Source organism: Myotis myotis, unplaced genomic scaffold (assembly GCF_014108235.1).
Source record: "Myotis myotis isolate mMyoMyo1 unplaced genomic scaffold, mMyoMyo1.p scaffold_m19_p_4, whole genome shotgun sequence".
In the NCBI taxonomy this organism is placed as follows: Eukaryota; Metazoa; Chordata; class Mammalia; order Chiroptera; family Vespertilionidae; genus Myotis; species Myotis myotis.
Window position 1 is genome coordinate 64,017,667 of NW_023416346.1, and position 23,565 is coordinate 64,041,231.

Consider the following 23,565-nt stretch of genomic DNA (forward strand, 5'->3'; position numbering starts at 1 on the left):
AGAAACATCAATGATGAGAATCATTGATCAACTGCTTCCTGCACGCCCCCTACTGGGGGTCGAGTCTGCAACTGGGGCATGTGCCCTGGTTGGGAATCAAACCATCCACCTGGTTCATAGGTGGATGCTCCGCCACTGAGCAACACTGGCTGGGCAGCGTGTGTTCTTCCTATGGTCCTGCAATGACCTTCCTGCCCTTTGCAGCTCAAGGTGCTCCTTAGCTCAGAATGCCACCATACTCCATTCTCCCTTTCTGTCTCTTCTGTAGTATGTGGGGTTCCCATGCATGTGCATGTGTTAACTTTGGTTATTTTCTTTTGTTCATTCGTCTCATACAGATTTAATTATTAGACCAGACAAAGGAACCCTGAGGCTAGTAGAGGAACATTTGTTCCTCCACTACACCCTCATTAACCAGACTTATTACATATGTGATCTTACATATGTGGTTGAACTATAAAGCTTTGTAGCCTCAATATTCACATATTAAAAATGGGGTTAGAATTGCATTAAAAATCACAAGAAATTATATATATATATATATATATATATATATATATATATATATATACACACATACACATACACATACACACACACACACACACACACATACATTTATATACTGGATGGGTCAAAAGTAGGTTTACAGCTTTTCATATGGAAAATAATACAATAACTAATAAATAATAATACACAAATAAACTCTGCATTTCGTGTACTTACAACTATAAACTTACTTTTGCCCAACTCTGTATGTGTGTGTGTATAGTGTGTATAATATATATAATTAACTTACAAGCCATTCAAAAAGAAAAAAGTTATCCAATTTAGGGAGATAGGAAAAGAGGCTATATATATGTATATATATATGGACATATATATTCCTAGCAGTGTGACTGGCACATGTCATTCACTAAACAGTTGTTATTAATACTATTTTATTATCATTTTTACTTTTATATTATTATAATTGATTATACCTTCTATTTCAAATCAGTGCACAAGTAATTGAACTAAAAATTCTCCTAATACCATTATGAAGTGTATATTTTAAAGAATGTGAAGAATCATTTTTAAAAGAGCAGTATTTTATCCATGTGGTTTTCTAGAACATTTTGCTTTTCAATGTATGCATTATCTCCATTACTGACCATGTACTTTTTTAAGTTTTTGATTTTTTTTTTTTAAATCCTGAACCCTCTCTCCATGAGCAGTCTCATTTACAAAAGTTTTGCTTTGAACTTCCCAATTATTTATTTGACATCAGCAGGCAATTGATGGTAAGAAAACTCGAGAGTCAGGGCCAGTGAACTTCCTTCCAATGTAGTCTACAGCTCTCCATTTTTCTTAAAGAACTAGAAAATAACCTGACTTACTATTTTCATATAAAAGAAGGCTTTGTTCTTGAGGCTTCTTTTTTGGGGTCAATTTTATATGGCATTTACATTACAAAGTATGGCTCATCATTTCACTAAAATCTATTACTGTCATGCTCTCAAAGGTGATTAATGTTACTCTGGTTGAATAATATGTGAATTTTTTCATCTTTTTAGAAATTATTCTCTTAATAAATAATAGTGGGGAAATTAACATAATTGCAGTGCAGGGCAGACCCCCTGATCTGTTTTGAATTATCTGGTAAGGACAATGTGCTTACTCAGTAAGTAGATTTTTAACCACTTCAAATGACTCTCCCTCCTACTATGAGTAAATCCCAGGTGTTGATATTAGTTGACAGGGTGTTAATGTCATTAGAGTTCTGTCAGCTCTTCTTGTCAATGTGTTAATGGTGCCCCTGCTGCTCAGTCACTCCCTATCCTCCAGTTGGTGAAATGATTTAGCCAGCAGTCAATCAAAAAGCTAAGCTGAGTGGTGCAATAGACAGCCCTGCCATTGACAAAATCTGTGTGAGTAAATGTGGTAAGAAATTTGTCAATAGGATATAAGCAGTAAGGTCAACATTGTGTTTAATGTGCTTTTTCGACAGTGGAGGATGTGAAGAATAGATCAGGACAAATATTTAGGAGTCCAAGAAGCTCTCCTTTAACAATGGCCTCTCCAGTCAGAAAGAGGAAGGAGCAATAAGTAAAAGTTATGCTTTGATTTAGAAGTAAGAAATGAAAACCTCTCAAGAAGACAAAACCTGTAAAAATTGAACTCCACATATACTGTCAAGGCAAATAGTCCATTCAAATAGACCCTCTCAGGTCTCTTAAGCATGGGTTATTTTTTAAAACTGAAACTAGATGTGATTCTGAACCTCACCCTACCAATATTTGCCATCTGTGCTAAACACTAGCACACACTACGTAATTCCTGGTAACTTAAATAAAAAGAGCCCGGTCGGTGTGGCCCAGTGGTTGAGCATTGACCTATAAACCAGATCATGGTTTGATTCCCGGTCAGGGCACATGCCCAGGTTTCAGGCTCCTGTAGGGGGCATACAGGAGACAGCCGATGGATGATTCTCATCATTGATGTTTCTATCTCTCCTCTTCCTTCCTCTCTGAAATCAATAAAAAAATATATTTTTAAAAAGTTTATTTAAAAAAATAAAATAAAATGAGATAACCCCTAGAAATTAGTGAATGAAAAACAAAGGACTATGGCAAATAACTGAGTTGTTGAAATTATACTGACCCAACCTGAGCTCACAATGACTCAGAAACAACTGTGGTCAATTTTATTATCAGACATGGAAAATAATAAACAAATATTTTTTAAAACTCAAGTATATAAAATTAGGCAATGTGTGATATACAGTATAAATATTCAATAAATGAGAGTGAATATTATCATTTTTACAACTGACAAAAAAGAATATAGATTCTATTTCAATCCACCGTACAAACAGTAGAGCTAAAACTTCCAATACTATTATGATGAGCATATCAGCATGAATACTAAGCATTTTGACTTTAAAAAAATTAGAGAAACAGCAATAATTTCCTCACAAATTTTGTCAAGATGTTTGAACAATTAGCATTTCAATATATAGGGCTATTATATCCATGACAGACCATCCCCCTTGATCCTATAATGAGGTATAAGAGAATTTTCCCCATTTCTTCATGTTTTGTAGTCTTATACAATTAGTTTTGCTTATTTTACTCTTTCCATATATTTTTTTGAGTCATTAAAAGGCTCAGAACAGGCCTCCACAAGATGTACCACTTTGGCATGTGGATTATTTTAAGCTAAAGGCAATCGAGACCCTGTGGCTCAACGGAAACTTTGACTTCTCCCTTAAAAAATTTAAATTGGGGGTGTGCAATAAGAGTAATCACCAGAGATAACTTTTTATGACATACATAAGACTTCTTTTTTTAAAGTATATATTTTAATTGATAATTGATTTCAGAGAGGAAGGGAGAAAGAGATAAAAAACATCAATGATGAGAGATAATCCTGGATCAGCTGCCTCCTGCATGCCCCCTCCCACTGGGGATCGAGCCCATAACTCGGGCATGTGTCCTTACCAGGAATCTGGTTCATAAGTGGACACTCAACCTCTGAGCCATACCAGCCAGGCAGCAAACTTCTAATTACTAAACACCTGTTCTTATTATCATTCTATGAATGGCATTCCTCCCCTCTGAAGCTCTGGAAAGGCATGTTCCTCATTCCTTGGCTCAAGATGCCATATATGCTTCATTACTCTTTCAGTCTCTAAATCTCTCACATATGTAGGGTTCCCATATGTACATATAGAATTAAATATGGTTCCTTTTCTCTTGTTAATCTATCTTATGTCAATTTATTTATTAGACCAGCTGGGGGAACCTAGAGGGGTAGAGTACAATTTCTTCTTCCCCCACATTAGGAACAAGCAACCAACTATGGGTAGAGCAAGGGAGACAGAGCTGATGAGCTTCCTTCTAAAGCCACTGGTTATGCTTCTGGAGGCAGGAAATAGGCTGGGTTGCTCCATTCAGAGGAGACGTTTCATTCTTTTGTAATTGTTGTTCAATTTTTTGACATTTACTTTGTAAAGGTGAGATTATCCCTTCTAAAACTGATTACAATTTACATGCATGCTCTAAAAAAGTGACTCAATGTTACTTAAGTTCCTGAGATTTATATGAAGAAAAAATGTATAACTATAAGCACAAACAACTTCTATTTAACAATATCCCTTTTAAAATCCTAAGTAAAAGTAAGAGTTTGGACAAGATGATCTCCACGGTCTCTAGCTATAATACTCTGTGATTCAACACATACTTACTCAGTGTCTACATATTACTACGTGCTGCACAGTATGAGGGGCACACAGATATTAACACACCAGACATGACCTCAGCCCTGGGGACAGCAAGATAGAGAAGTGTGGACATGTAAGACTGTCAACAGCTAGAGGTCAAGTTTCCTATAATGTGCAATGTTATTTTCATGGCCTGGCAATGCCTAGCACACTATAAGTGTTTGATCAATATTATTGAAAGAGTAACGGTGAACATAGCAGGCTATGGGACTTAGCCCTATCTAGAGATTTGGTGAAGATTCAATTTGTATATTCAATCTATATGTTCTCTGGCCCTCATGCCATTGCTGCTAACTATAGCTTTTCTAAAAGCCCACAGGCGTGGCAGTGTTATTCAGTTTTTGAACTCACAGTGCTTATAAAGAGATTACTGCTTAAGTAGGTAAGGTTACTTTCAAAGGAAGCTACTCCCATACTTGTGCTTGTAGTTTTCAATTTAAAGGGCCAGTGACCTGAAGCCACACAATTTATTGGCAGTGGATAGAAACAATGGAAAGATCATTCAGTACAAAGTATCCTTTACTTGAACTAGAATCATGGTTCTAATTTTAAAACAGAGTCAAATATCCCACCATAAAATATCCTCTTTTGAATCTGCCAGAACAGTAGAAAATATTAAGTATGCAGCAGAATTTATATAACATATATACATATGATGATTACGCATTTTGTTTGTCATTTTATAGAAGTTCCAAAGTTTCAATGATAGACCATAGTCTTCCAAGGGAAGAACAAATTATTTGAGTAATAGTTCTATCATTGTAATTCATTAATTTGGAGTTTTTAACCAGCTCAACTCAATATACGAACTTTTTCTCTATAATAAATTGCTGTATATTTTATTTGTTATTTTAAATATGATATGCAAAGTTACAGCCCCATACATTTTAATATAGTTTTCAATCCCCTTGTAGACAAATAGTCACACTCTAGTGCCCCCTAAATGAAGAATAACTATTCATCTGTAACACAGAGATACAGAAGGCTCTGGATTTTCATTTTAAAGTGCTTAATTATCTGCATAAAGAGAGAAATAAAATAAAGAGTCCAGGCCAAGTTCTTGAGGGTTTGAAATTACTTTTCTTTTTCTAAATGAGCAACAAAGACTCCTCAATGGTGCAAGCTGTTATGTGGCCACAAGCCAACTGTAGAAGAAAATGTTGAAAACAGGGGGATCAGAAATTAAATTGAAATATATGATGCAAGAACCAAACTCAAAATTTGAAAAATGTAGGTGGTGTATTCAGCCACAGGACAATATTAACATATTGAAGGAATAATCCAATCAGCAATAAAATTAAATTTGCACATTAAGTATTGCAATGTGGACAGTTATATAATCCAAGGTTATTTTTGAGGATTTCCTGCCTTGTCACTCACAAACATGTTTACAATATTCCTATTTATGAACGTACTCAGCATCACTAAAGGCCCACACAAAACACGGTATTAATCCCCAAACCAAAAAACTGAGAATGAAAAAAATTGTTTTTCATGTAAATCTGATGGCCATTCTCAAGTAATTCATGTTCAGTACCATAACTTACACATTGGGCAGGAAAGAATGCTTATCAGAGAAGGAAAGGCAAGAGATTTAACCTTGAAACAAGGTAACTGCCATATAGTTGTTGAAGGAATTTACTTATTATCAGATAAAGAATTTACAGTATTTATTCCCTCTCGAGATATAAAATAGTGAATCAATCTGCAGTTCAAGATATTTAGTTAAACCCAGAGGAGGGGGATATGGCTTTAACTTTTGAAAACCAAAATAGGAAGACAAACAGCTCTAATGTAGTTTATCTTTAGACACCAGATTTAACATTCAACAATTCAAGCTAAATGCTATTTCTCAAGTTCTCCGTTCATATATTTCTGTAATTTATATGAGTATAACATATGTAAAATGGAAGTTGAAAACCACTTATCAGGAAAGCTTAAAATTACATGGATAGCTACTATAATTTATTTAAATATATAATCTACTGATCAATTCATCTATTCATCTATCCATGTATCCATTTGATCCTTCACAATCCTTTTAGTCTACTGATATTAGTCATCCTCTGGTTGCCCTTGAAAAATCCTGCACACGTAACAAAGAAACAAAAAAAAGGTCTGACTAAATAACTTTTCTCCGTTGATCGTTTCCTTTAAGCACATGGTTACATAAGGAGATTCTTTGTTTTGTTTTAGGTCTAATCAAGCCTCATAAGACTTACCTTGCATATGTTGTGGGCCTTCAAATGAAATTCTTCTTTGAGAAATGGCACTGTTTTCTTATATAATTGTTCCCTTGGCTACTCTACCTGGCTCAAAATATCCTGAACTAAAATTTATGCTGCTAATATAAAAACAGCCTATACACAAATTCATCCAGACAGTGTGAATAAGACTAAGTTTAGAACGAACCAAATAGTAAATATACAGACAGACCGATTGACACTGACACACACACACACACACACACACACACACACACACTAACAAAATACTTAAAGAAAGGATATAGTCATCTTTTCCACGAATTTATCATGTTGATCTTCTGTTTGGGGGAATTTCTTGATGTCACGTTCCAGATTAACAATCTGTTGTTCCATTGCCGCAAGGTTGCTCTTGAGAATTTGAGCTGAAACTGAAGAAAAATATGCAAAGTCTTTAGAATATTTGGCCAGGTATTCCAGAAAAAGATTAAAAGAAAACAGTATTAGTTAAAGTATTTTTTTAATATGGAAAAGAGTTTCATGAAGTCAACTCACATTTTTCTGAAATACTGCTCATAAAAATTCCACTCTCCATGAAATAAGAGAAAATGTGTAATATAATATACCAAATCATCAGGTTTAATATGAGAATGTCACCATTTTATTCAGTCATTGGTTCAAATGAATCTATTTCTATTTAAATTTATTGGTGGAATTCCTAATATTTCATTCTTTAAAATCTAATTTGTAGATTAAAGAGAAACTAAGGTTCAAAGAGATCTTATTTTATTAATGTGTCTTGGCTATATAAATGATTTAAGGTTAAATTATACAAAAGGATCAACTATTTTTCTTTGGTTGGAATAGCCTAGTTTTTACAAACCAACATCTATGGTAAAAGTTCCATTCTCATAGAGAATGCGAAAAATTCTTTTTTCATACCCACAGAGATGTGAAAAATAACTGTTGATACATAAGGAGAATTTAGAGCAAAACCCATCAAACACATATGTGCATACATACCCACAAATCTTCAGCAAGCCTTCAAACTCTATCATCAGTTGCGTTAATTACTCCTAACATTCTTTGCACTTTTTTTCTCTCCTCGTTGACAACCAATAATTTTAAGTATTGTATTCAAACTGTTCCAAAATACACTTTCCAGATCTCTCTGATACCTTCTTTTCACAGAGGGACTTTTCTTTAAACTAATGTTATTTTATAGATACTCTATTATTGCATGATGATCAATTATATACAAAGACGTTTCTATCAATATCAATGGCATCTGGCAAGGTTCTAATTGGAAAGACAAGGTAGGTATAAGAATTTGATAGGTAGCCTGTGAAAATGGTTCTTAAACTCAGACCTCTGAAACACTGTTCTTTTCATTAAAGGACTATGAAAGAGAAATAGAATAATATTAAAATTCTTTTTAAAGTAAATTTCAGCTCACTCTGAAGTGTATTGAAATTACAATGAAAAATTCAATGATACCAACAAAAATCAATCCCCTGGCAAATTTTGGCCAAACTCTCCTGATACAAAATCCTCACACTGACTGCATACCTTTATGACTCAATTAGAAGAAATTAACTTAATTTACAGGGAAGTTCAAGAGACTGAAAAATCAAGCACCAATACTAAAAACAATTTTTGTCTTATTAATCTGTCAGTTCAAAGAGCTCTGTCCAAGTTATTTCCATTTGTTTAGATCCGAAAAGCTTGAAAACTATTCTTTATTGAAGAAGTCTAAAAGAGTTTTGTCTTGCCAAAAATTCGCTAATAGCTTAGCCATTATTGCTTGCTGTATTTAAAGGATAAGTTTTCTGTGGAGGAAATCATTCTCTCTGACTTTAAAACTGAATTATTTTGCCCTATTTGGTTTGGTTCAGTGGATAGAGCGTCGGCCTATGGGCTGAAGGGTACCCTGGTTTGATTCAGGTCAAGGGCACATGCCCGGGTTACAGGCTCAATCCCCAGTAGGGGGGTGCAGGAGGCAGTCGATCAATGATTCTCTCTCATAATTGATGTTTCTATCTCTCTCCCTCTCCCTTCCTCTCTGAAATCAATAAAAATGTATTTTTTAAAAAAATTTTAAAAACGGAATTATTTTCTTTACTTTTTAAAAATTGTTGCTTAATTCTTGCTAATCACTCAAAAGGTTTCTCCCAACCCGTTTGCTTGACTGAAAAACTGAAGCTATAAAATTGACCAGTTGTTTGCCGTTTACATTGCATGGGTGAAATAAACTCATGATAACTTTCTGCTATAAGCAAAATGTGCCCAAAGGCCAGGCTGAGGTCACAATAGTAATCCTCCTACTAAAAGCAATAGTGACCGAGCAGTAAAAAGGGGAGGAGGAAGAGGAGGATCCATCTTTTGATTGTTCCGTCCAGACAGTCTGAGCACATTGCTATGCACACAAAAGTCTAGATATCCCAAATAATGAGACAATATTTTTAATCCAGAGAAATTACTTTTCACCTTAAAGTTAAATTCTGAATAAAACACTACTTTCCAGACACCTGTCTTCCTTAATTTCATATGTCAAATCCTTAGTCCTCTATAAATCCCTCCAGAGCTCTAGTCCACATACTCCAGCATCTATAGGCATTTTTGTTTGTTTAAGTGATCTTCCACATGTTACCTTCTGCTTTGAACGGGAATTATTGTTTCGTCTACATAAGCACAGTCTCTGCTAGAAAACCTGAAGCTACTTAATGGTAAGATCCATATCTAATTTTTTGCTTTTCCCTCAGTACTTATTTAATGCATGGTCCTCCACAAATGTTTGTTGAATGAATATGCATATTTCAACACGTTTTGGTTCAGATTTAAATTTATGCCCATTTCTGCAACTGAATGTGCACACAGGGGTTAGATACAGTCACAATGACTGAAAGCTACCCTACCAACTATGATGTGAGTATGGAAAGGAAGCAGAAAGTTGACATCTGTCTAATGCTATGTAGAGGAGGCAGGGTTGCAGGAGATGCTTAGACAAATGAAAGTGAGAAACTGATACAAGAAAGAGAGATAAGAAATATCTTTCTTTATTAGGCTGCGCTATTCTTTCCCTCTAATGAATTATTAATATTATGTTGAAAAAAAGAATAAAATACTGGTGCTGTAATAATCCAAGGATTTCAGCCCACCACATGCATATCTGTGGCTGCATTAAGCCAGCAATACCATTATAGAAAATGTACATCCTTAAATTGGTGGAATTTTGGTATCATAGAGGTAGAAATGACATTAAAGGGCATTTGGATCAGCCTCTCCAGTTTTCTAAAAACACAGGTTACATGTTGTCATGGTCTATTGAAGGGAACTAGTTTTACCACCCAGAAGCTGCCTTTTTGGGACACCAATTTTAAACTGTTTATTAAGAAACAACACTCAGAAATAACCTTTCACCCTCCCCTTTTTTCTGCTCAAGCAATTCAGACAGTAAAATCTGCTTTAGGATGTTGCTTTAGCCCAATCTGAATCAAGTACGGTACACAAGAGGGCTTCAGCCCTGGCCAGTATGGCTCAGTTGGTTGAGTGTCATTCTATACACCAAAGGGCTTAAGGTTTGATTCCTGGTCAGGGCACATACCAGGTTGCGGGTTCGATCCCTAGTTGGTCGGGGTACATATGAGACAACAGATTAATGTTTCTCTCTCACATGGATGTTTCTCTCTCTCTTTCTCTCCTCCTCCCTTCCTCTCTCTAAAACAAAACAAAATAAAAACAAGAGGACTTCATACAGGGACCTGTTAACTACGTAGCCCTGTGTCTCCCTGCTTCTGAGTTACCTTGAAAGAATGTTCCTGCCATGTATGTTCTGCTCATCCTCAACTACCTGTAAATCTCCCATTCTCACTTCTGAAATCTAAGACCCCCAGCCCCTCTCCTTTGTACAAAATGCCTTATATATTCAATGTTGCCTCACTGTCCTTGAATTTTCATGCCTCTGTGAATTCCCCATGCTCATGTCTTAAACATTTGATTTTCTCCTGTTAATCTGTCTCTGTTAATTTGATTATTAACTCAGCCAGAAGAATTTAGAAGGTTGGAGAAAAAGTATTAATTTGTCTTAGTCCGCACACCAAGCTTCTAGAAAAGAGTCCAAGACATGGCTTGCATGTTAATGATACCTTTGTAACTAACCTAGTTATTAATTAACTGGAAAGGTGCAGAGGGAAGGCCAATAGCACAGGCACGCCACCTGTGCAGCTTTGCCAGGAAGCCGCAGTTTAACATTCCCCAGGCCCGTTCCCTGCAGATCCTGGGGGAAGGGACTGGACAGGGGAGAATAGACACAGGCCCAGTAAGGTCTGAGTGACAATAGGGAAGGCACTTGTCTGTCAGTCACAGGTAGGAACAGGACATTGGCCAGAGTAGGTGTGGCCACTGCAAGTACAGGAAGATTTGAGATACTTAAGCTCCTAAACAAAGGAGTTTGTTTTCTTGCCTCTTGCTCACACTTGACTCCTGACTTGCTGGGGTCTCATGCTCCTGATATTTGCCCACATGGCCCACAGCCATGTGGACCCCACACAATGGGCTGATGGACTGTAACCAGCCTCGTACTATACCAGATGCAGCTCCACCATGCAACAGCAACTCTGCACACTGGCTCTGCTTCTAGCTCTGATGAATCCCCAGCTGCACATCTTCCAGGACTGGATTAAGGGAAAGGGGATTCTAGAAACTGAGAGATGTAATTCCATGAAAATAAAGCTTTCTACCTCATTTCATCCTCCCGTGGGGGCCTCTGGAAATGCTTATTCCAGTAGCAGCCCAAGAACCCCATTCCCACTAGCAATGGAGAAAGACAATCCACACATTTCTCTCATAACATTAAGACCTTATTGGGGGTGAGAGTGTGTTGCAATCCGAGGGAAACATGCCTGATGGAAAGGGGAAGAAAACAAGAGGGTAACTTACTGAACTGACCACAGCTTTAGAAAAAACACAGCTGGTTGCTTAGTATCCCAGGTTGTCTCCCTCAAGGCCAAACTAATGGGCATGTGACCTGTGCAGTGGCAAAGCCCCCACCCCCACCCTTACAAGGGCTCTGTACTTGGTTTAATACTTTGTTGCTACCATTTCTAAATTCTCAATACTATATTAAACGGGGTCCTGCATTCATTTTCATTTTGCATTGGGACACAATAACCATGCAGTCAGTTCTGGTCTCCAAATAAGAAAAGTGAAACAACTACAACTTGGAAGAGCTGGTTAGAGGGGGTGAGAAGTGCACCTGCTGGCTCCTCCCCACTTCCTATTCTCTCATTGGCGAAAGTCTCTTTCAAGGGGTGTTAACTTCCGGCTCTGGCTGGGGAGTAAGAAAAGTGGCCCAGACTTAGAGGTGAAATGGCACAGAAGGGGTGCCCAGTGAACCTAAGCTGGTGCAGAAACGAGATCAACAGGGGATTCACTCTATCCTAAAATTATATAATGAAAATATTGACAGTTGCTATAACTAAAAAAATTTGTTCACTTATAATCAATATCACCCTATTGAATTTTTCTTACCCATCAGATTAGACCTCATTTTGCCTTGTAGCCACACTGATTAAGTCTACTCCCTATTTTACAGGAAAGGAGTCATTAACATCATCTTAATCTTCCCAGGCTACAGACACTCAGTTCTTTCAACTAGTTCTCTGAGGGTAGGGTTAGTTATTACATAGGCTCTTAAGTATTAACTAACAGTTACTGAGTACTTACTTTGTGCTAGACATTATTCTAAATATATATATATGTTTTTATTGATTTCAGAGAGAGGAAGGGAGGAGAGATATAAACATCAATGTTGAGGGGGAATCATTGATAGGCTGCCTCCAGCACATCCCCTACTGGGGATCCATTGAGCCTGCAACCCAGGCATGTGCTCTGACCAGGAATTGAACCCTGACCTCATGGTTCATGGGTCAATGCTCAACCACTGAACCACAATGGCTGGGCTAAGTAGTTTTATATGTTAATTCATTTAATCCTCACAAAAACTCTATGAGGCATGTACTATTCTAAGGCAAGGGTGCCATATGAGCCACATGATGTCTTCTCAGGAAATTTTAAATGTAAGATAGTATCTCTTATACCTGGAAGGCTAGGCAGTTACAGTAAAATCTGTACCCATTGGCACCAAAGCAAATTACTTATATTGACCTTGATTCTTGTGGGGAAGCATGAGACTTGGTTGAAGTTTTAAGGAGGACATTCCCTTACCAACTTTCCAATCAAGTCTCATGCTCCCCCACAGATTCTAATTTCTGCCATACCAACTACTCACTGGGTTACCTTGAGCCAGTCATTTAGCCAATCTGGGTTGTCATTTCCTGGTTTGAAAAATGAAAAGAATAATACCTTCCTTAAAAGGCAGTCATTCCAGTTATATGATTTGATGAACAAAGTTCTATTGTTATAACTGGTATATAATAGATAATCTATAAATATTCCTTTCATATTTCGCAATCATTTCCCCATACCTTACTTTACAATAGACAAATCCTTACTGTCCATGTGCCAGGAAGAGTTAAATAACACTTCAGATGCACGGGAATAACAAACGAGCAGTCATTCCCTACTTGCTATCCTCTGTGGCCTGATTTAATTTAATATTGGGCTTCTTTCTAATCAAGAGAACTAAGCTTAGATTGTGTTCTCTTTGTACGTTTTATAGGGTACATGGAATTTTAGGTCTGTGAACCAGTGACAATTATACTAATGAACAGCCAATTTATTAGAGATACTAGCAAGTTCCATATTTAAAGAAGCTTTCTAGAACTTAAAACCTATAGTATATATTTCTATAGAGACATTTAAAAGTTAGTCACTTGGCTTTCTAGACTTGTCTAAAAGATAGCAGATTTGTTTAAGGTTTACAAAAGAATTGACATGCCTGAATATTTACCTTGAATATATTTGGTTCAATCTTACAAGTGGGGAGTCAATGTTGATTAGTTAACTATTTAATTAGGTCCTGACCTATATTACCTCTAATATTTCTTGATTGTGTGTGTGTTTGTGTGTGTATGTAAGAGAAAGAGAGAGAGAGAGAGAGAGAGAGAGAGAGAGAGAGAGAGAGAGAGAGAGATTGATTGATTTATGAGGGGGAGGTATGTAGGGTACATGGAGTTTTAAGAACATTTAAATACCAGATGGGTTAAAAACGCTTGTCTCCTGCATAGCATCACATAGCATCAGCCTCAGGGTATGTTTCTGTGCCTGTCATTCTATTAGTTCACTAATATAAATTAGGGAGAATTTAATGACAGTGCAAACATTTTCTATCTGAGTAAATTCCCACTACAGTCATTTTCAATGACTGATTAGTCATTCTGGTGGCACTTTAATTTTTTTCTCTCATTTCATTTTTTACATCTGCTACTGAATTACTGAATCTAAATTATAACACTAAAAATTAAATTATAACTATCAGGTTCTTTATTATAGCTTTCTTCCCTGTACTTCATAAATAACCTTTTAAGTTCAGTATACTCTTGAGCTATATGTAGGGAGAAACTTTCCCCACAAATCTTATTCATCCACCTATTTCAGTTGCAAAATATACATATACAGGGGAACCTCCGTTCTCTAACTTAATTCGTTCCGAGAGGCTAACACACAATTTGTTTGAAAACCGAATCATTTTTTCTCATTAGAAATAATTTAAATTGAATGAATCTGTTCCAGACTCCCAAAAGAAAAAAAAAATTCATAGCACAACTTCCTGAAATGTTAACAAGGAGAGGTTTAGCAGTAAACTGACTCATACTCGAGCATTCTCTCCTTTGTCACCCAATAGATGTGTGACTGATCATACAGGTATGAGCATGAAAGGGCTGTCAGGTCCAGAATCAAAGTTTTGTTCAACAATCCAGAATCCCTCCCCCCATGAACAACTTGGCCAAAAACCGAATTTTTCCAGATGGGAGACATATGACACCAAGGTTTGACTCTAGATTTTTCCTGGTTTCAAGAATATATATGACAGTGGCCTGACCCTCATCCAAAAGATTTTAAATGACAGACTTGCTCTAATTCATAATTTTAATGAAGTTAAAGTATAAGGTATACCCTGGCTGGGTGGGTCCGGTGCTTGGAGCATTGTCCCATGCACTTGTGGGTTTGATCCCCATTGGCACACACAGGAAGCAACCAATCCATGTTTCTCTCTCACATTAATGTCTCTTTTTCTCTCTCTCTCCCCCTCCCTCCCTCCCTTCCTCTCCCTTCCTCTCACTTTAAAAATCAATAAAAACATATCCTCGGGTAAGAATTAAAAAGAAAAATATTTTAGCCTGGCTGGTGTAGCTCAGTTGGTTGAACATTGTCCCATACACCAAGAGGTTGTCAGTTTGATTCCCAGTCAGGGCACATGCCCAGGTTGTGGGCTCCATCCAGCTGGGGGCATGTGGGAGGCAAGCTATCTCTCTCTCTCTCTCTCTCTCTCTCTCTCTCTCTCTGCCCCCTTCCTCTTTTTCTAAAAATCAATAAACACACACACACACACAAGATTTTTAAATGGAAAGATTCCTCAATTACATAGTATATAAGAGAACTGTTATGCATTCAAGAGAAAAAAAGAAGTACTCTGATGACATTTTCCAGACCATGTGCAGAGTGTGTAATTTTATGTAAATATAAAAGCTTTTCCAGGAACTTGAGGATTCTTTTTCTCTGAATTAAATATTTCTATTAATTTTACCCATTGACAAAGTAACCGAGCACTTCCTACATCTTTGCTCTAAGAAAGGCCAAGTAGAAATCTACTCTGGCAAGTCTGTATGTGAATAGGCCCAAACATGATTATAAGTACCCTGTAATTTTCTTTAACTGAATATATTTAGTTGAAGAATTACTATCAGCTGAGGCGCAGAGCATTAAAGGGACTCATGCAGAAAGCATATATAAAAAGACAAGGACATTACAAGCAGCCTGAACAACAGGCACAGTTGTATTCTTTCTCAAGTGCATTTATAAGTTAATAGTTTCATTCTATATGAATGCTGTGCATGGAAATGAAGCAAATGTGTTTATATAACAACAATAGCAAAAGCTCATCACTGTGGACTTCTTAGGCCTTTGAAAAAAATAAGTGGAAATGGCACCCAAATAAGAAATTTCTAGAATGAAAAGAAAAATCTTTTAGAAAATGACTCATTCTTGGAAGAAAAAGAAAACTGTTAAAAAAATCAATTTAAGTAGAAGAGTTATTAAATAAAATTTAAAAATATACATCTGCAATATGTATTCACAAGCACCATCACTTGCCCCTCTAACTTGCGCCCTTGGGGATAGGGACAGTTCATAACATGGCTTGAACTGATGCCGAGCGCAGAAGAATTTCCATTAGAAATCATGAAAAAGTGCTTTATAAACCATAGAAATGTTTAACTCCAAATCAGGTGTGGGGACCATTTTTCTGCCAAGGGCCATTTGGATATTTATAATAACATTTGCAGGCCATAGAAAATTATCAACTTAAAAATTAGCCTGCTATATTTGGTCAAACATTTAACTAACTCACCCCTGATGCCTTGGCAGGGCCAGGCCAAATGACTTGAAGGGCCTTACGTGGCCCGTGGTCCTGACATTCCCCACCCCTGATATAAATGCTTCACTAGCATATTTCAATGTGTGGGTTCACAATTGCACAAGTGTTCAACCTGAAAACCTTACTCTGAAAGCTTTTTTTTAAAAAAAAATAAAGAAATGGTGTTGGGGGCCAGATGTAAGCTGGCAAGGTCCTTGCACTGTAGGGGCTAGCAAGGCTGGGACCCTTACCCACACAGTTTTCCCAAACTTGTTTGGATGGCGGTTATCAGTAGAATGAGAGCAACTTTTGTAGAATGAGAACAGCCTTTCATAGCTTACCAAGAAGTCTGTAACTATTTACTGAGATATGCTGTACTGAGAACTTGTCCTTCTGCTATGTCTCTCCCTTAGAGATTAAGAGGAACAAAGAATACATTCCTCTTGACAGACCTCCTATTCAGTGTGTTGTGTATAAATAAGATTGCATGACTAATAAACTTGCTTCAGTTCATCGAGAGAACTGGGGTCCTCCCGACCCCACTTTCCTGTCTTTCTTTTCTCAATTCCCACCTCCCTGCCTCAGCCCGGCTCAACCCTGTCAGGCTGGCCCTGACAGAAAATGGAGCCTTCTTTTCCAAACACTTACTAATAACTATGGAGAGTATGGCACAACAGATAGCTGGGGTAAAAGACAGAGTTTGGAATCCTCTGAAAAAGGATTTTCACTAAAAAAAAATTCTGTAGCCAGACTAGGGAACTACCAGCAGTGGCCAGCCAGCCCCCCACGAACAACCACAGTTCTTTCACCTGCTGTCTCTCCTGCAACTGCTACTCTGCCTGCAGCAAACACTATGTGGGAATTTTTAAATCAAAGGCTAAAAAACAAACTGAAATCTCCTACTCTTGTTGACAGTCTTAGCTCAAGGCCAGGATTGGGAAGTACATATGCAAGCTGAAGCTCCTGTAAAGCCATGCTGGCTGGGTAGGCTTGTTACAATACTTTATTCTCATCATGAAGAATCTTTTATTCAAGCTCATTTGTTTTCCTTGCAATAAAAGAACCCTCACTCAGCCACACATTGAACTGGGTCAAGTCAAATTTTCATTGACTTGAGGTTGGACTTTATAAAATTGTCCTCCCCTGAAGATTATGTAAATGGCTGGGGCAGGTATTATCCTCAACAAAAAAGCTAGCAGGAACCTTCAAATGCTAAATAACTTCTTTATGACAAACAATCCTATACTAATGTCTTCACTTGTCAAATCTATGTGATGCATTCTTCTTTCACCTTGGAATTAGAACACTAGTGGAAAAAAGGGACCTTGTGAAAGGAGGCTGGTTAATATTACAATAGGGATCCTTAAAAACAAATTAGCGCAATTATGAAAAAAAGAAGGGCTATGGAAAAGGTAGATTTGTTGACTAAGACTTCTAGGACAAAAATCTTAATTTAATCTTACTCTGAAATTACACATTTGTAAAATTTGGAGTTTTGAGTATATGTTTATATGTGTGTTCAGTTTTCAGCTATGGTCATTCATATGTTTTAAGTCAAAGAGAGAAAACACAACTTTGCTGAAGTTCTTCAAAACCAGATGTGAGAGATTAACAGTTTATTTCACACTGAGACAATGACCTGCTTCTTGAACAAGCACTCACTTATCTGGGCAATCACTTACTGGCAACCTTATTAACATGCCTTTACTCCTGGCATATTACATCCTTAACAAGGTGTGGAAATCTTATATACTTGATAAACAATTTGAATACTTTCTTTCACATGCTACCCAGCAAGAATTAAATACAGGGAGGTAGTGTTGTTATAACGTTATATTAAAGGAATGTTAAACCTTCTTGAGTGAGAGACTTTTGTGACTGTGGACAAAATTTCCATGAACTATATTCCAAAACTTAATGGGACTATATGATTGGTCTTAGTTATTCCTACACTTAACCAGGTTTTCCCAGAACAAGTCTAGTCTGTGAAGCCCACAGATATATACATAAACCATCAGCTTTCACCCAAATTGAATGCTGGTTGTCATGGGATTAATGTCAGTGCTGAGGTCACAATGCTGGAGTCATCGGAGACCAATCCACATTCCTGCTGCCAGGCTGAGCAGTTCCTCTGCTTGGTAAAATGGTTACAGGCCAGAGAGATAAGAGATGCTTGGAATGGTGTAGAACCTGATGGTTATATTTTCCTTATTTATTAACTGACTGTAGATGTTAACAGGATTACTATACACCCACAGATAAAAGATTTGGGAATGCAAACTAAAGTAATTCAAGGATGGAATTGCAATAATTACCTACGTTCCTCACCACTGAATTCAATCCATAAAAAAAAGCAGGGCTTTATCTGGGCATTATCATCTCATAAATCTAATATACCGTAAGTATTTTTGCCTAATAGCCCAAACAATGCCTTAAAAGAGGGGATGAGGTTCATAGGCAATGCCTTTTAGATAAGGAGTCTAGGTTTCATCCTAAGAGTAGCCGGAAAAGGCTGATGGGCTTATACGCAGATGAGATTGATGAAATTTACACTTTTAAAAAGATAACTCTGGCAGCTACATGGCAAATGGTGGGAAGGGAGGGTCAAGAATGGAAAAGGGGAGAAGAGTTAGGAAACAATTATTATGACCAGGAGATGAAGGTGGCTTGGATTAGCTGCAGTATGAATTTTAGAGGTAGCACTTGACTTGGGGTGGATGAAAATATAAGAGGGAATTGTTAAGAATGGCTCCTGGGTTTCTGGCATGAACAATGACAATGGAGATGTTTAGGAGGGAGATTTGTGGGGAAAGATCAAGAGCTTAGATTTGGACCCACTATGTTTCAATTACATGAAACATCCAAGTTGAGACCGCAAATAGGAGGATATAGGGATCCGGAGCTCACAAGAGAAGTCTGAGCTGGACACATGAAAAAAGAAGGCATTTTCATACAGATCCCACTTCAGAATAGTTACACTGTTTCATTACATTGCTATAATATAATTTAGTCTACAGGTAGTTTTCTGTCTGTATAAATCTAAGTAACAATTCCTGCATCTCTGACTCATTTCAAATACAAGCATTTCTAGATGTTGGTTTAAGGTCATTTTCCTCTGAGCTATGCTTATAACTTATTCCTATTTTTTTCTCTTTATTATGATTTTCTGTTAGTTACTCTAAACTTTCACAGTACCGAGGATATTCCTATTAAGACATTTTTTTTTCCAAGTGTACTGTTATACTTCTCTTAAAACAAATGTTGCCAATAACAACCACACAGCTAATTGCATTTAAAGGTGGGGAGAAGTACAACTAATCAAAAAGCTGCAGGGGTTTAAAGCACATAGCCAAGAAAATATCTGCCAGAATTTCCTCCAAAGAAGGAGAAATATCACTCAATTGTTTTTCCTTCACAGTGCACATTATTGGCACGCTAACACTGGTGCGAGGGGAAGAAGTTAGGGTAGCTCAGCCTAAACAAGATAATGTTGGCTTCATCCTTCTTTGGTCCCTTTCTCCCATTGGTTCCACTTGAGACATTCATAGTAAACCAAGTCTTCTTCCTAACTGTAGCTCTACGATCTTCTTTTAGGAAATATACATTTCTAGTTTTCACTGTTGGTTGTTTTTCTTTTAATGATCATTGTAATTAATTGCTGTTCTTCTTATCACGGAGCTATTCGTTTAAGACCAACAGCAATGCTTATCTGTATTTTCATTAGAATGGACCAATATAATGACCACTTCTGAGTGTACTGAGAGGATGGGAAGCTGCACACATCTGCTTTAGTTCCCAAGTCAGTAATTCTGCTCTGCCTGGGATGTGATGAAGTCCCTACAGAAGCTCCCTCCCACCCCCCCAATTTTTTTTTAATGAATCAACTTTCCATCAATTTCATCCTCCCAGTTAGTCAGCATGTTACATTTGCAACTGTAATCTCTAGCCTTTAGTATTCTAAAATAAAGGTTTAACAATTATGGTCCTTTTATCCAAATTATTGTGCCAATTTATAAAGGATATGGATGTTTCCTATGGAGCTGGAAATGGATAAGAAAACTCAAAATTAGCCAAAACCGGTTTGGCTCAGTGGATAGAGCGTCGGCCTGCGTACTGAAAGGTCCCAGGTTCGATTCCGGTCAAGGGCATGTACCTTGGTTGCGGACACATCCCCAGTGGGAGATGTGCAGGAGGCAGCGGATCGATGTTTCTCTCTCATCGATGTTTCTAACTCTCTATCTCTCTCCCTTCCTCTCTGTAAAAAAATCAATAAAATGTATTTTTAAAAAAAGAAAACTCAAAATTAAAAATCTACCCAAATGCTCATTACTTTTAACCTAGGACAACTAGAAAGTAACATTAAGTAGATATATTACTTTCCCACCAAATTCAAACTGATTCTATTTCAATATAGTTGGCTGCTTCAAAGTTGCAGAATAACATTTTTAAAGATGTGATCACAGATGTTCCATTCATGACACACAGCCAAATGTCACGCTGGTAATACTGACAAAATAGATTTAGCACTGGACATCACATATGTTCTTCCAAAACATTTTTGCTATTAGCTCAAACTAGCCAAAAATGATAAACATGTTTTGATATTTGGAAAACTGTATTTAACCACAATGAACATTAATTTGGATAATATGGCGAAACACACGTAGCAGAACACACATAGAAGGTGAAGACTAAATGTCAGCTGACCCAGAATTGGAATCCGAATGAGCAGTATGTCCTACAAAACAGTCCTCCTAGAAACACACTGATGAATGAGTCAATAATGGCACCATTAAACCTGATTCCACACTCTGCCGGACTTGTCCTTTAAAAACTAACATCTGATTTAGCCACCACCAGGATTAAAATCTTTCAGTAAGCCTGTGGTTGTCTATGTTATGGCAGAAAAAAAATGGCCTTCAGAGTCAGACATACCTACTTCACATTCCTTTTTCACTACTTACTGTGTGATTCTGGGCAAGTTACTTAACCTTTGTGAACCTTACTTTCCTGATCTGTGAAATGGAGAAACCAATTCTCACCTCAGAAGGCTGTCATGATGATGACATGAATAATGTATACAAAGCTCTAATCATATCCTAGCACATTAAAACTAGACTTGTTAGTTATTTGTGTGCTCTTGTCACCCGTAGGATCAATACAAGTAGGCCCTTCAGCACCTGACTGATTCTCATGCAAGGCATTCTGCCGTACTTTCTGCTCCTGAATTACCATGCTGAGCTGCTCTTTCATGTCTCCCTCATTGGTTCACGTTTCCTCTGCCTGGAATGTCTTTTTCTACTACCCTGGCCTTTTCTTACTCCTCTTCCTTCTTTTTAAAGATTACAACAAGTTTTAATCATTTCTTTGTGGAAGTTTTAAACATAGTTTTTATTTTTATGTTAGTTATATATGCACTATATCGTTTAAAGAACCAAATCATTCTATAAGTCTGGTTATGAAAACAGCACTTGTTAACTCCCACCCCTATTCCCCACTCACCAGAGACACTTGCCTACTTTAGTTGATTAAAACAAAAACTATTTACCCTCCATAGTTTTTAAAAATGCTAAAGTCACTAGCTCTTATTTTATTTTAGTTTGATTTCTATGCCCCTTGTTTTATTGAGATATACATGTTAATTTCATATATATATACATTGCAAAATAATTACTACCTTAGCGATAGCTACCACCTCCGTCCTGTTGCATAGTGACCATTTCATTTTTGTGGTGACAACATTTAAGATCTACCTTTCAGCAACTTTCAAATATAATATTAGCTATAGTCACCATGAGATCCCTAGAACTTCTTGATCTCAGAACTGGAAGTTTGACTCTTTGATCCATATCTGCATTTTCCCCACCCCACACCTCCCCTACCCCCTGGTAACCATGCCCTCCACCATTTCCCTGGCACTCCTATTCTTCTTGAGGTCAGTTCTTCTATGAAGCTTTTCATGACACTTCTAGATGTAGTAACTCCATTCTCAATGCTCTCATAGTAATTTTTTAACAATTTTTTTTCTTTGCATTCTCATAGTTTATATGGCTACTTCTCTCAGGAGAATTTTAGTTCCTTGAAAGCAGACTGAGGCTTTAAAAATATCTTCCTATTCTCAGCCTCTAACCTGCCATACAGTTAGTGCTTAACAAATTCTGTTTGAACTGAAACACCATTACTCTCATTTATCCAATTAGCAAGCACTGTTTTTAAAGTGTAGACTAACTTGTACCACTGAGAATACAGTTACAGGAACTCTCATAACAATGTTAATAGGGGTGAAATCACAACTTCTCTAGAAAAGAATTAGAAAGAGGCTTACACATATTCATAACCTTTGATGTAGTAATACTAGTTGTTGTAAACTGTCTTTAAGAGAAAGCCTGAAAGAGAAAGGGTTTGGGGGCCAAAGAAAATCATAAAGTCTTATATAAAGTGGCAAAAAGATGACATAACCTGGATGACCAGAGAAAAGGGAATGATTCAAAACTTTAGTGCAACAATATGCATGATAATTACATAGACATGAATGTGAAATTCATGATAACTTTTTAATAACAGAAAAATACTTGTGACTTCTTTCATGTTAAGTGAAAAATCATCACATGAAAGTTTATATATAATTTGATCTTGACTGTGTAATGTCTTTTGTTTTAATAACCTCTCTCTAAATGAAAAAAACAACAACAACAACTCCTTAACTCTGAATGGTACCCCCATTATCACTCACATGCTCATTATGCATTTCATAGAGAATAATTGCTGGGACTTATGGTGAGCTAATAGCTAACAAAGAAGGAAATGAACCTTCTTTGTTTTATATATATATAGTGAGATTTTCTGAAGCAGCACCTCCCCCCCGCCCCCCGCACACACATGCACACAAATCATTGGATGTGCTCAGAGTTCTGAATAAATGAACTACCCAAGAGGCACACAGGTTGTTTTAAATCTATCTTCTTCCATAAGACCCAAATAAACATCTGACTCGTGTTATTCAAATTCTCAGTCTATTCAAATATGTTCCTGGAAATTCCCTCCACCCTGGCAAAAAGGAACTCATCAAACACACAAGGATGGGATAGGGACACTTTTGTGTCATTTAAATAGTGACTAGTCTCCCAAGACATGAAAAGAAAAGCTGGTGAAAAGTTTCATTCATCTACACATGGTGGGAAAGCATGAGACAAAGGAAAGCTGAATAAAAATCCCTGAGACTCTGAACTATTCTGGCTAAAATAAATGGTTACGAATACCAATACTAAGAGGTAATACCTTGTATACTAGATATTCTCAAACACACACACACACACACACACACACACACACACACACACACACATACTTGACTAAATAAGTATATGTCTGGCTATTCTAGATCAGGGGTTGGCCAACTACTGTACACAGGCCAGATCTGACTCGTGGCCTGTTTCTGTACAAGGTAAGAATGTGCTTTACAATTATAAGGGGGGAGGGAGGATAGAAAGAATAATACTTTGTGACACACAAAAATTATATGAAATTCAAATTTCAGTGTCCACAAGTCAAGTTTTATTGGA

The 23,565-nt window shown here is 37.0% G+C and overlaps 1 protein-coding gene across 7 annotated transcripts in view; it reads right to left on the reverse strand.

Annotated features, from left to right (window-relative positions):
* Positions 1 to 23,565, reverse strand: part of DIAPH2 (diaphanous related formin 2) — a 939,982-nt gene that overhangs the window by 321,017 nt on the left and 595,400 nt on the right. For all 7 annotated transcript variants that reach the window (XM_036305330.1, XM_036305327.1, XM_036305331.1 and 4 more), the window contains one exon: positions 6,775 to 6,899. In XM_036305330.1, coding sequence (XP_036161223.1) covers positions 6,775 to 6,899 — 125 coding nt within the window. The remainder of the gene's footprint in view (positions 1 to 6,774; positions 6,900 to 23,565) is intronic.